This window comes from Dryobates pubescens, chromosome 16 (genome assembly GCF_014839835.1).
Source record: "Dryobates pubescens isolate bDryPub1 chromosome 16, bDryPub1.pri, whole genome shotgun sequence".
In the NCBI taxonomy this organism is placed as follows: domain Eukaryota; kingdom Metazoa; phylum Chordata; class Aves; order Piciformes; family Picidae; genus Dryobates; species Dryobates pubescens.
The window spans coordinates 19,429,920-19,444,386 of NC_071627.1; the positions used below are offsets into that span (position 1 = coordinate 19,429,920).

At 44.9% G+C, this 14,467-nt stretch overlaps 1 protein-coding gene across 1 annotated transcript in view; it reads left to right on the plus strand.

The window, feature by feature from the left end:
* The window catches only part of ADAM19 (ADAM metallopeptidase domain 19), a 31,934-nt gene extending 19,615 nt beyond the window's left edge, over positions 1–12,319 (plus strand). The window contains exons 10-23 of the mRNA XM_054168431.1: positions 802–886; positions 1,110–1,249; positions 2,648–2,825; positions 3,130–3,219; positions 4,455–4,650; positions 4,859–4,967; positions 5,477–5,681; positions 6,221–6,301; positions 6,612–6,720; positions 6,823–6,958; positions 7,192–7,258; positions 7,821–8,036; positions 10,518–10,664; positions 11,429–12,319. Coding sequence (XP_054024406.1) covers positions 802–886; positions 1,110–1,249; positions 2,648–2,825; positions 3,130–3,219; positions 4,455–4,650; positions 4,859–4,967; positions 5,477–5,681; positions 6,221–6,301; positions 6,612–6,720; positions 6,823–6,958; positions 7,192–7,258; positions 7,821–8,036; positions 10,518–10,664; positions 11,429–11,503 — 1,834 coding nt within the window. The 3' untranslated portion in view covers positions 11,504–12,319. The remainder of the gene's footprint in view (positions 1–801; positions 887–1,109; positions 1,250–2,647; positions 2,826–3,129; positions 3,220–4,454; positions 4,651–4,858; positions 4,968–5,476; positions 5,682–6,220; positions 6,302–6,611; positions 6,721–6,822; positions 6,959–7,191; positions 7,259–7,820; positions 8,037–10,517; positions 10,665–11,428) is intronic.
* Positions 12,320–14,467: the final 2,148 nt, after the last annotated feature.

A 14,467-nucleotide genomic window follows, 5' to 3' on the forward strand; every position in this document is an offset into this window, starting at 1 on the left:
GAAGGCATCTGTTCCTAACTCATCCCACTGAGGCACAAGGGACACGGTGCTGGGAACTACCTAATGGTCTGTGGCTCATCCTACTCATCGCCTTAGGCCAGTAGCTATGGCCAGCAGTGCAGATGTCACTGCAAGAAAAATTTACAGCATTTCTTAGACCTCCTTACCTCTTCCATGGTAATTAATCTACCAGTAAATAGTGATGTCAGAGGAGAAACCTGTAGAGCTGAAATACAGACATACATTTGCCTTTTCCCTTCTTTGGTTGAGGGCTTTTTCCTCTTTAACATTACTGTATTTCATGTTCACCTGGTCATGCCCTGAGCACAGTTTCCAAGGCTTGCCAGCAGGGAGGGTGCACAATTCCAGCTTGCCAGGCAGGAGCCAAGCATAGCTGCACCTGAGAGGTGTTACCTACTACTCTGTGAAGTCCCTGAATCCTAAACTGGCAAATATTAGGCTTAAGGTACATTAAGTATTCACAGGCAGGACCAAATTAAGGATCCAGAAATGGTCTTTTCTGTGATTGTTGCAAAGCTCAGCAGGAGCACTTTTTGGCACCAGACCATTATAAAAAAATAGGATTGGCTGGCTGGCCCATAAACCAAAGTATTAAGTCCAAGAAAAATATGTCTTAAGGCTTCATAGCTCTGCTATAATGTTTTTGAAGATACAACTAAAGAAAATTTATTCACCTGACACTGATGGATGTATAAAGCTGTGGGCTGCAAAATGTGTGTCTTTGCTTTGCCTTCTCAAGTGCCTCAAAGGCATTTCATGGTCTTTTGGGTTGATTTTTAGGGGTGTGCCCTTCCAAGGTACCACAGTAGGTTTGGCTCCTGTGATGGCCATGTGCTCTGATTTCCAGTCAGGAGGAGTAAACATGGTAAGCAATTGCTAATACCTAATATGGTATTTCTTGCAAGCAGTGAATAGTAGAGGCCTCCTAAAGGCTAGAAAGAAAATATTTCCTGTGAAGGCCTTTGGCTCACCTGCTCATGGGCAGGAGCAGCTTCAGCATATGTTCTCTACATGTAATGATAGCTGCTGATTACTTCATTGAGAGATGCACAGGTAAAATGGTGACATACATCTTTGCCCTTGCACAGGATCACTCTGATAATGCCATTGGTGTTGCTGCTACCATTGCCCATGAGATGGGACACAATTTTGGCATGAATCATGATTCAGCTGGCTGCTGTACTACTCCTGCAGCAGATGGAGGCTGCATCATGGCTTCTGCAACTGGGTGAGTTCATTTTATAGAGTCTCAAGGAGAAATTCGAAGGGCTTTTTCACAAGAGTCTTGGTGGACTGAGAGCCAGAAATGCAGACTGAAGGTGGGTCTGTTGCTGCCTTCTGGACCCAGTGTCTTCATAGAGAAAATACTGCTGGGAAAACCCTGGCTTGTTTATTGGGAGCAATTGGCTAAATGTTCAGTACTGCAAAACCTGGACTGCCTATTGCCAGCGAGTACAGCAGCATGAGGGATGAGCAGAACATGTGGGACTTGGCATGTAGAGCTTTTTACATGGGGTTTATTTCTGTGTTACATAAGAGATGTGTAGGTGGTTAATAAGATTTCTAAAGCATCTTGTGCAAAAGCTTGTGTATGTTATAATGTGGTAATGAGAGGGAAAAGAATTGCTTCAGGAAAGAACTTTGTTGGGCTTTATAAAAAAGCACAGCAACAGGGCTGTGTTTCTAAGGTAGGAGACATGAAATCAGATAGACTGCATGTTGTCTTAATACTGCTCGGTTTCAGTGATCCACAGGAAGCCTGTGTTTAAAAATGAAGAAATAGCTGCCTTTGAGACAAAGTGGAATTGAGGGTGGCTCAGGAAACCCACAGGGATTCCAGAGCTCATTTTAGATGGGGAACCATAACAGCTTCTGTATTTCAGTCACGTAAAAATGTCAGACAAACCCATTCACTTCAAGCTGCATTCCCTGTTTCCTCGAGCCTTCCTTCTTGGGATTTAGGAGGTCTCAACAAAATTTTCTGTGTAGATATCTTCTTCTATGCTTACCATTCCCTCCAAAGAAGCAAAAACATTTAGGTGAGAAGTGAAAACATTATGGCATGCAAGCAGAACACGCAACCTGAATGCACACACGCACAGTCACATGCAGAGTGCCTAGGTCCTGGTACTGTGGCAGCAGAGATTAATAATTCATGCAACAGCAACTACTCACATCCTTTGCAGTGAGGCAGTAGATAGGGAAAAGGAACTATTATTTTTAGCAGTTAGACTCACAAGCAGTTATTCACAGTCCAAGTGCTGTATTCTCTGTCTCATTCAAGCAGTTAGGAATAAGCCACAGCTTCAGTATTGAGCAGGTAAGGATGGACACACTTGTCAGCTGTCAAAGTCAAAGCTAACTCAACATATTTTGTTTCTATGTCATTTGGGTTTTTTTTAAGGCTAGACAGTCTTGCAGTGCAATCTCACCTTCTCTTCAAATGTAATCCTGCTGGATCTGATTTTGAACAGGGATAGGAAATCGTGATCTACCTTAGCACAATTCATAGGCTTCAGTGACCTTTGTCCTCTGGCACTGGTCAGGATTTGCTCATGCTCTTTTTGGTTCTCTAAGCCATTGCCCAGATGTGTGTTGATGTTTTTTCTACACTGTCCATATTCAGGCACCCGTTCCCCAAGGTGTTCAACCAGTGCAACAGAAAAGAGCTGGAGAAGTATCTGCAGTCTGGTGGAGGAATGTGTCTGTCCAATATGCCAGATACCAAAAAGATGTATGGTGGGAAGAAATGTGGGAATGGCTACTTGGAAGAAGGAGAAGAGTGTGACTGTGGAGAGGTGGAGGTAACAATTGTTTAGATCCAACCATTTGGGGTTTAGTGGCACACAAAGGTTTTGTTATGTATGTTGCAAATGCAGTGATGTGATCTGTAAACAGCTATTGTTTGTGCAGGAGAATTGGATGCATTTATACAGCATGCACTGTACACACTGGGTATCACAAGTATATAGGAGGAGGAAGGCTCTTAAATTGTTTGCATGTAATTAATCATGTACAAGGTTAGCATCAGCCTCACACTTCAGTGCTATTGCATGTTCTTGTCTTGAGTATCTGCCTTGTAAACTGCTTCATCTTGCTGTCTTCCAGGAGTGCAAAAACCCCTGCTGTGATGCTAGCACCTGCTCCCTGAAGCTGGGTGCTGAGTGTGCCCATGGCAGCTGCTGCCATCAGTGCAAGGTGGGATCTTTGGGTTTTCCTAAGGGAGGGGAGGGAATAGTGGAGATGAAAGTGTGAGGCTGAAAAATGGAGTGGGAAAGGGAGCAAACACAGCCAAACATGGAGTTAAGCTCATCACCTGCAAGCCTGGCCTGATTTTTAAGTAGAACAGCTACAGGTGCAATTGGACTGTTGAGGTCCTTTCACTAAGCTGACAAATTTAATTGACTTTGTTATCACAAGATGAGCTGTGAATGCTGCTGGAATGAAGTCACAGTGTCTCTCTCAAACACTTAGATGGGAGGAATCAGTGTGAATATTTCTTTCCTTTGGCTCTACAAGGAATCTAAACAGAACTCTTAAAGCAAACACTTCCTGAGGGGATTAGGCTGTATGCCATCTCTGCTCTGAACCCTATTTTCTGGGATGCAGTTGAATTCCTTTATCCCAGGTGCTTGATCCTAGCAAAAAGGATTATTTACATGTGCTTACATATTTTAAATCTCAGCTTTCCTTATAGAGGCTGGTTAAAATGTGTTTCTGCTTTTGGAGCCAAAGATCTCAAGGTCTGACAACAAATTTGCTCCAAAATGAATATAGGCATATATATTGAGCTCATATTTGTGTTTGCCTGTTGGCCATGCACTCTTACAGACTTATCCTGAGTGTGTGGAAAACAATTGTCTAGGAATCAATCCAGACTTACTCCTTTCACAAGAGGCTTAGAAGACCTCCTGGTTGTAACTGTGTACGCCTTTCTCTTCACCATGTCCATGGTGGACAGAACAGAAGTGGACTGGGTAAACTTGTAAGCAAGGGAGATATAAGCTATGCACCAGAAAAATGTCTCCAGCAGAAATGATGGGGAAACACTGAAACAAACTTTCCAGACAGGGAGGCTAGATTACACAAACATCTGTCAGAAGTAGTTTAGGTAAATCGATTCCTACCTTAGGTTAGAGGGAGGTGGATTGTTGTCCCCTTGAGATTTGGCAGCCTTACTTTCTGTGCATGATCTCATTGCTGCCTGGGGAAGGGATACAGCCATTAATTTGATTCTCCAGAGGTCACCCTGTTAATGAAGTTACAGTGTCACTTGGAACACTGCTGGCCTCAAAAAGCCTAAGACAAGGAGGATGAGGAGAGACATGCAATATTTTTATCTTATCTACAGGCAGACATTGTGCAGACGTAAACCCACAAAGAGGCCAAGTAGTAATTCAGGGATTTTTCCCCCACCCTTTCTGTCTTTTTAGCTGATGTCTCCAGGAACTCTCTGCAGGGAAAGATCAGGACTCTGTGACCTCCCAGAATACTGCACTGGCGAGTCACCATTTTGCCCTCTCAATTCTTACCTAATTGATGGGGCTTCCTGCGATGGAGGAAGGGCCTATTGCTACAGTGGCATGTGCCTCACATACCAAGACCAGTGTGTGCAGCTCTGGGGGCCTGGTAAGGGCACAGCTTGCAGTGAAACATCTTGTCCTTTAAGCAGGAAATGTTATGTGGCATCCTACCTTGCTCACTTGGAGGAGGCACCGAAATTTCCCATGCTCAAACCATCCCAGAAAAGAAAAAGCCAACAACCGAGTGGTTGGTGTGGGGTGAGATGGGCTGCCAGGCTCCACAGGAATCAGCCACAAGAGTCTTTTCCATGCAGGAGCAAGGCCAGCACCAGATGCCTGCTTTGAGAAGGTTAATGCTGCTGGAGACATCTATGGGAACTGCGGGAAGGACATCTATGGCAGCTACAAGAAGTGTGAGATGAGGTAGAAAGCAGCCAAGAGTTGCTCCTTGGAGATGTTCTCCTGTATTTAAAAAATAGGGGCCAGTAGATAAAACTGATCCATGCTTTGGTTTCACTCCCTCCCTCTCCCTCCTGGGAAACCAGCTGCATCCTTGTTGGACTTAGAGCCCGTATGACCGAAGCTTGAAGTTTATCATTTTCCCTGCCTTTTGCATTTTCAAACATCTAACTGATGTTTTTTTTTCAAAGCAAAAGAAGAGGAGATTTTAAAATCCATAAGTTAAATATAGCTCTTTAACTGAAACAAAAAAATCTTACTCTTCTCTGTGATTTTGCCTACCTATGGGGACAGTGAAATGATCCCACCGGTACCCATCAGAAACTGTTGCTTGGGCTAGCTCTTGGGAGGTGCTTGCTCTTCTGTTGTTGAACAGTGACTCAACACTGCTGCTTTTACTTATGAGTAGAAGTGATGCCTGCAAAACATTCAGCAAGGCAGAATAATCACTTTAGCCTTTCCTTTGAAATCAGAGATGCTAAATGTGGGAAGATCCAGTGCCAGAGCTCTGCTTCCAAACCCCTGCAGTCCAACGCGGTGGCCATTGACACAACCATCCGCACACAGAGGATGCAGCTGAGGTGCCGAGGGACCCATGTGTACAGATCTGAGAGTGAAGAGAAGGAGATGCTGGATCCTGGCCTGGTGTTGACTGGAACAAAATGTGGGAGCCATCATGTAGGTATAGTACTGCCTGTAATGGCCTGGGGGAAGGTTCAGGAAAGTGCTGGAAAAGTGCTTTGTGATTTTCAAGCCATTCATTTATGTCTAATGCCTTTCTAGGGGATTTTTATGTTTGTCATAAAAATAAATTCTCAAAGGCTTCTGAGAAGCAATGGAAGAATAGACTCTAAAGGCTATACCATAAGTCTTTGCCAGACAAAGCTCAGGGCCAGTGCTATATATAAGATTTGTTAGTTGGTTTTGGTTGTGTTGCTTAGAGGGGAGGCATGGAATTAGAACTCAACAAGAGCTCCTTCAGGGACTTGCCACATGGGCATGGCCAATCTGTCAGCTTCTGAGCTTGGATTCTTGTCAGCTGGGATGTAGGGTAGCAATTGCATGTTTGCTTGGGAACCAGCTTAACTTCATGGCCTGTTGTTCCCCCCAGGGTATTGTACTGCCAAATTGTCTAGGACCCTGCAAGTCACAAAAGGCAGTAGTGTGGTATATAACCCAAAGAGCTAATGCTGATTTTTTGGATCCTTTCTCTGCAGGTTTGCTTTGAGGGACGCTGCCAGAACACCTCCAACATCTTTGATTCTGAGAGCTGTAGTAAGAAGTGCCATGGCAATGGAGTAGGTGTCCTCCTTTTCCTCGCCATTTCAGGCTGAAGCAGGAGGGGCTGCCCTCCATTCAGCTGTAGGTGGTTGTCCAGCTCAGTTCTGACACTGTGCTACCTGATATCAGGTTCACACTGGACTTGGGCTTCTTCATTATTTTTTATCCAGCAAGGGCTTGTTGGTTTGTTGGTTTTTTTGGCAGGGTTTTTTGGTTGGTTGGTTGGGGTTTTTTTTTTGTGTGTGTGTGTGTGGTTTTGGTGTTGGTTTTTTTTAGCTTGCAGATTCTTTAGGAGCTGGCACTAAAATCTGAGTCTTCCTCCTCCAGGTCTGCAATAACAACAAGAACTGCCACTGCAACCAGGGGTGGGCCCCCCCATTTTGCAACAAGCAGGGTAGGGGAGGAAGCCTGGACAGTGGTCCTCCCATGCCTGAAGGTAAATGGGACCAACTCTGCTATGGTGGCACTTCAGAAGGAATTGAATTAGTATGGGAGCAGAGAGTTTTCAATTTAACTAACTCCTCTTTCTTACCCTCAGGTCCTTCAGCAGTTGTGATAACTCTTGCAATCCTGGCTCCCATTCTCCTTCTCATTGGAATCCTGTTTTTATTCTATTATTTCAAGTGCTGGAATAAACTTGCCATCTGTTCTCTAAAGAAAACCCCACAATTCAGGTAAATTGTCAGTACCTTGTCTGCTTACACACCCTCCCCCCCTCTTTCAGCATCAGGACTGAAGATAAATTGCAAAGGCTGTGAGGAATATAACTAAATGGGTTTATTGGTCTAGTCAGTATTTGCTTCTCTTTATTTTTTAATTCAGTCAAAATATAGTGGAAAATACAGAGGAGAAAAAGATGAAAACATATCAAGGAAATAACACATTCTTTTCTTTTTCTCATTGCCAGTGACACATCTGGAAATGGGCATGCAAACCCTGCCTTCAAGTTGAAAACTCCCCAGCAGCAGAGGAAGGTAGGGGCAAGGTCACCTTTCCACCTGCCTGGGATGAGAAGCAGCTGCCCTGAGATGTGGGATCTGGTTCCCTTTCACACTGCCATAAGGGAATAGTTTTGCCTAGGGGTTGGACAAATAGACAAATGTCATCCATGGCTAGAAGTCAGTGGAGGGTGAAGGCAGTATCTGTTTCTAGCAGTTTCCTTAAAGGCAGGAGCTGGGATTTGACCAGGCCTATGTAGCCACTTGTCTCTCCTGAGGATAGATCTTCCTGCCGTATCTCCCTGTCAAAACTGTAGAACTTGCAAACCCTGGGTTTATTTGGAAGTGGCACTTATAACTCTAATGCCAGAACTACTCTGTTTTCTTGATTTCCATTTTTGCCTCATGATCCCAAATTGTCCCACCCTATCTAATCAACACCTACTAGACATATACAACACATACTGGTGTTGCAGGGCAGTATTTCTCCTATGTGGCTCATAGACCCCATGGAGGTTCTCAAAAGCGTGGCTCAAGAATAAAGAGGTGGTTTAAAGTGGAAATGCGTAACTCCAGGGCTTGTGGTTCTTCTGCACAGGTGATTGGCTTCCCTGAAATCCCATCAAAACCTCCTCCTCAGCAACCTCCAGGGCTCCAAACGAACACACAGAAGCCATCCACCTTCTCCACTAGCTACAGCTGTGGTGTGGGACAACCTGCTGGGCCAGCACAGCCGGCACCTGTGAAGGACATTCCCAGGCGGCCACCCCCGAGCAGGCCAGCCCCTCCTGCTCCCAAACCCCCTGTCTCTCAGGTAAGGAGTTGCACAGCTGCCCAGATGTGGTTTGATGGGAGGGTTGTTCTGAATGAGGTTGGTGAAGCCTCTCTTAACACTGGTGGGAGTGCAGGAATTACCATGCAGTGTGTGCTCTAGCTTGCTACAGGGCAATTACCAATGGTCCTCCTCGCTTTGTAGCATAGCTGACAATGGCAGTGCTGGACACTAGCATGCACAACTAATTAATTAATTCACAATTAATTTTAATTCAGGTCTCCTGCTTGCTCTGACCTGAACCTAAAGTCAGCTTGGATCACAAAGCAACATTCACTTTTCCAAGGACTACTACACATTTTCATCTGCAAATCAAATAGATAATTTCCAGGAACTACAGGACTGTACAGATTTTTCCCTAAGCAAGCCTAGCTCTTCCTGACCATTGCATGTACTTAATCCCCTTCTGAGATTGTCAGTCAGTGCTAGGTCTGATGTTCAGTACTGAGTGCAAGATCTTCATTCCTTGGGATGATACCCCAGCTACCTTACACTTGGCTATTTCTTGGCTAAAGCCTTGGGTGCCTCAGACAAATGTTGATGTGGAACAGAAGTAGGACCTTTAGCATATTGCAGAGAAAACATTAGACTTAATCCAAAATGACTTTATATTATGTGAGCATCCTAGCCATGAGGCTGAGAGTTATAAGGAAAGGGTTTTGATTTACTTACACTGTAATTTTGTTCAGAGCTTAGTACAGACCCCATGTTCTTATGGAAAAGGTGGCAAATCACTCATACTGACTTAAAACATTTCTCTACTAGCTTTATTAGTTTAGGGCCGGTAAAGAAGCAAAGGGCTCAACTACAGAGGATAGCAGGAGGCTAGCTCCAAGGCAGCCTCTCTCTGAAGGACATAAAGGAAAAACAAACCCAAAATATTTTAGCAAATGAGATTTGTTTCTAGGTCCATTGTTCCTGTGAACAGCTGGCACTTCAGCAGGAAAGAAAACTCAAACAAAAGGAGGAAGCTGACTGTAGTCAATAAGGAATAGGTATCCTTCCCAGCTGGTTGTTGACAAGATCCCCACAATCTCTATTGTGTTCCCTCCCCGACCATCCAGTCTCCTTAGCTCAGCCAGACCTACTAGATGGAACAATTTTCCTAGGATTTCCAAAAGAAACCTTGCCCCTTCTGAGTTGGAGGAGGGCCACAAGATGTAGAAAGTACATGGGAAATAATGTCACTGTCTGCTAGTGTCAGCCTCCTTCCTAGATGTTTGCAGTGTCTGCCAGATGTGCTCTCTTGCAATCCCTATAGGAGCTCTTTGGACCCAGCGGTTGGTGGTGGAATTTAGTCTGCTTTATCCTTCCTGCAGTCACAGGGCAAGGTCCTTGGAGAGCAATAGATCCTCAAGCATCGGCCAATGCAGCCGTGGAGCGTTGCGTTTATGCATAGTCTAAGGACACTGAAGGGTTTTTTGGGTGCCCTCCAAGCTGTGAGTGCAGCTGTGTTTATTAGAGCAGCGCCTGTAAGCCAGAGACTTAGCACAGGGACTAAGCAACAGCAGGCAGTTAGTTCTTGTGTGGGGAACTTCTCCCCAGGGGTGTGCTTTGCGCTGAAACTCATTAGACAAATGGAAAATGTAATGCTCTGAGTATCCTACAAGGGACAGCTGTGTGCACAAACAAAGCCATAAGCCATTGTAGGTGGCTGCAGGGCTTCATGTATGTGTTTGTATAGGCTCATGTATAGATGTCTATAGGGCTTACAGGCATTTGTATGGGCAATCACACTGTGAGTGTATGCATGTGGAACTTGCTTTCAGGTGCATCAGTAATGGGGCTCACCGAAAGACTCTGGAACATAGCCTTCCTATTACCTGCAAAATGCAAGGCTTAAAACTTCTGCATTTTCTAGCAGCCAGCACATAATGTGTCTTCAGCCTATAGCTCTATTTAGGAGGCAGAGCAAGGTAACCCCTTTTACCTTGTTTGGTTGCCTTGAAGCCAGCTGCCCAGCAGCCTCAGGCCATCTGTTTTCATGAGCCTTGATGGGTGAAAAACTCATAGATGTTGAAAACCACTAATCACCTGTGTAATACAATTAGCCATGATGGCAGCCACCTGTGCTCCCTCCCACCTTGCTTCAGAGAGGGAGAGGTCTTTGCAAGCATGGTTTTAGGTGTGTCACTTCAATCCTTTGTCTCAAGCAGGGATGCTGTAGACTGAGTTGTGTGGACTTCTGCCCAGTCTGCAAGGTTTCTTCTGTTCTTTGTAAATCAGCCATTAGATTGTAGTATTCCTGGAGCTAACTCCAAACCAGAGACCTTGAGGTGTGCAGCTGCATACCCAGGCTGCTGTCTCAGACCTACAAAAAATCCACAAGAGTCAAGAGGTCTGAAGGGCCTGTGGCCATAACCAGAAGTTCAGGTCATGTAAAGTGAATGCAAAGTTTTTCTCTGTTCTCAGGCTGAGTGTCTTTCCAGGCTAAGAACTCAAAACTGTTTTCTTCCTGTGTAGGATATTTCTAGGCCCCAGCCACCCCAAAGAGCTCTGCCAGCTGATCCTGTCCCAGCTAGACCTAGAGCCTGGCCAGGGAACAGCTCTGCCACCTCACTGCCTCCTGCACATCACAGAACCCCAGGACGGCTCCAGCCTGCTGCAGAGGTAGGCTCCAAGTGCAGTGATGGGGAGCACAGCAGCACCCCCTCACCCCAGTGTTCAGAAGGGAGTAACTTTGCTATCAGACTGCAGACACCTTCATGCACAGCCCTGGTGGGTGGAAATTGAGAGGCTGTTTGGTTGATTACCATTGTTACAAATATCTCTGTTTTAACCTGCTCTTATTAAGCAAAACAGTGAATCGAGTTCTTCACATCCCTGAGCACTTCCTCAGAGAAGCCATTTGTGTGAGTGAGGCTGAGCAAGGTGGGGGGGGTCAAGGGGTGTGTGTGAGTGACTCAGAATGGTTAGTGAAGAGCAGAAAAACAGGAAGGTCCATGCAATTCTTGAAGACACTGGTAAGAAACAGAAATCCTTTCTAGCCATGGGTAAGGAGGTGCTTTCTCTGCAGGGAGTGTTTCCCAAAATTGCCCTTGATTAGGACAGTTTATCAGGAATTTCAGTTGTTGAGTTCAGCTCCCTGCAAACTGGACCCCTTGATACAAAACACTCCTACTCCACATGCCCCAAGTGCTGCTTCCAGCCTGAACTATACTCGAGGCTAGCTGTGAAAGAGAGAACTGCATGAGCTTCGCTGTGCTTCTAGAGGGAGAGTTTCCTGTGTGATGGATTTGGGTGTGAAAGAATGTGAACAGAGACAGGCTTCCTCTGGCTGGCTCTAAACTCAGCTCCAGGACAGGCAGAGGGTAGCTTTGCTCTTTCATCAGTGCTCACTCCTCTCTCTTGTCCCTGTTTTCCCTCTCACCCAGAACACTGGTGTCAGGACAGCTGGAGCAGTGAACGTCTTCAAAGTGGGACATCCGGGCTCCCGTGGGCACTCATGAAGCAGTCTGTTCCTGACCTGCTCTGTCCTTCACAGGGGACTGGACTGCCTTCCTCACCCCAAAAAATATTCACTGCCACAGACAGCATTTTGGTTCCTCTCCTTTAACCTCACCTGTTTCCTATGTGACTCAATGAGCTGCTGTCCGGCTTGGCAGGAGCGCGCCCAGGGATGGTGCTGGTACGTGCCAAGCTGGCCTCAGCGTGCTCTGTGATGGCCTTTTCCATGTAGGGATGACTTGTTTATACGGTATTTAAATATTGTTGTGCAATATCCAATGCAGGGATGGGGTGCTGGGGGTTTCACATGTTTTTAATCACTTATTTAAGGGTTATGAGGAACAACAAGCATTAAGTGCAAGCGCTGGCCCTGATGGGCTTGCTTTCATGTAAGACCCAACCCTTTTGGCTTCCTCAGCCCATCCATGCAGCTGCAGGAGCATATGTTGGTGCTATACAGAAACTGCTGCCTCTTGGGAGAGCAGAAGGCAGCTCTTGATAACTTTCTTCAGCTCATTCTCAGTTTACAGTGGGTGGTAAGTGGGGCTACGACAGGGAGCAAAACATGGAAATATTCCTGGTTAATACAATTTGTGGGGCATTGTGGATTTGGATTAGATTTAACAGACTGATTTTTTTTCCCCATATAACCATTTTCAGCAAGAGCATTGCAAGCTGTCTGTCCTCCAGCACTCACTTGTCTTGCCTCAGTGCTGTAGGACCTGACAGCATCCCCTGTGCACAGTGGCCTGTGCACCTTCATCCATGTCACTGGGACACAGTCAAGGTACGACAGGGAAACCCTGGCCAAGATACAGAGCAAAAGCCAGTGCTGAAACCTCCTCTCCAGCATACGGTACCATGGATAATCAGTAGACACTTTTGCACATGTCTCCTCAGGCTTTGGTCTGTGCTGAGCAGTAAGTCAGCATGGCCCCTCTGCTCCTCATACCAGTGAAAAAGCTACCTTAAAATTGCCCAGGTGGTAAAACTGCAGAAAGATTGATGCAACACATGGTGCTTTTCTAGGGCAGCTCATTTACTCCAAGGTTTCTTCCACAATGTGGATGGAGAGAGCTGTCTGCGTGCACTTTATGCAGCTGATGGTTCTGACCCCAAGAATCCTCCCTTATGAATTAGTTTCTTTTCTCCTAATGGTTTGGGCTTTTGTACATTTTTCCTTTTTTTTTTTTTTTCCCTCAGGATTTTAAATGACAACCTTTTGTTATGCCAATTTTTTTGTTGTTGTTTATTTTTTTTCCTTGAAATGATTTCCTAGGAGAACACAAGGAATTCTGGAGCTATGGCTACAACAACAGCTCCGTTGTCTGATTTATTGCAGACAAATCCTCAAACAGTGTGATTGCTGCTGCACATGTGAGAAACTGTATTATTGGCATAGAGAAGAAGTCTTGTCTGATAGTTCTCTTTCCCTAAAGAGACTGAAAAACGCCTGATTAAACCCTGAGCACTCATTAGATTTGTAGTTGTGTAGCAGAGTATCTGTAGGATGACTTAACCCACTCTAGTTTTCACAACTTTACTACCTCTTTCTCCACAAGGAAACAGCACACAGGCTGTATCTTGAATTTCTGGCTGATTATTCCTTATCTTGATCATTTTGGGCCTTTTAAAACCTTCTATATGCCTGGAAAACAAACCAACCTAAAATACTTCTCTCTGGAATCAGGGATGGCAAAGATCCCCGATTTCAGCCATCTGACTTCAGCTTTCTATTTGTTGTTTCTTCCTATAGTTGGATTACATTACATGTAAGCAATCTACATTCAAACAACCCCAAGTTTGCTGTCTGTTGGGGTGTGCAGGTAACGTGGCTGTGCAGTAAGCTGGGCACATGCTGTATGTACCCTGTAGTAGCACAGATTCAACCACGAGAACTTGATCTCCTATCTGAGCCCTTGCTGAAGTCAGCAGCACACTTCTGCTACAGGCCCTGAGCTTTACCAAATGACCACCCAACATCACTAAGAATATTCTGACAGCACATCATGTGAATATGGGATCAAGCTTTAAAAAAGTGAATAAATTCCCCCAGAGCCACAAATCTCAGAGAACAACTGGATATGCCCAGATCCTAATGGAAAAAACATCGTTGCTGGAATACCATAAAGCCTCCAAAAGGCAGTTTGTAAACAAATCCTTTTAATATTATTTTTTTATATGTGTGCAATTTAAGTGAATAAGAAGAGAGGAACTGCAGGAGGAGAAAATGAGGGTAAAATGCGATTGATTTTGTGTTTTGTTTTGTTTTTAATATTCCTTTTCAAAAAGAAAATGCTACCTGGGAGACCACACACCAAAAATGCATCTCACTTTCTCGTGTGTCCACATAGGAATGGTTTACAATAATGCTCCCTGTGCATCTATGCAAATACTTGAAGAATGCAATTCATTGTGCCTTCTGCCTAGTTTTAATAAATTTGTCAGTTGTGGTTAACAAATACTCTGCTGCTGTGTAATATTTTTGGTTCATGTCTTGTCCAGAGATGGCAGGAGAGCTGGAGGAAGGGCTTGTGTGAAATGCAGTTCTAGGCAGTGAGGAGTCTATTTCTAAATGAATCTGTTCCTAAAACAAAGTGCATAAAGCATTGCACCAATTAGGATGCCAAAAACAAAGCTAGAAGGGAATTACTGGGATTCTTTGCTGCTGCCAAAGGAGGGCGCTGCTGTTTCAAGCTCTGCCCCAGATGTCCTCTCTGCAGAACCTGGCTGTCCTTCAGCCTGGTTCTCTTTTCTGCTGTATCCATAAGAACAGAGAATCGTTGAACTTTCAGATCCACCTGCAAAGGTTAGGTTTGGGGGTTATGGTTTGGGGGGGTTTTGAATTATTTTTTGGCTGGTTTGTTTAGGAATTTTTTTTATTATCAAGAAGCCTTTATTTCTCTTTCTACAAAAGTACTGAAATGTCTTCACAGAATCACAGAATAAGAGATTACATATTCCTC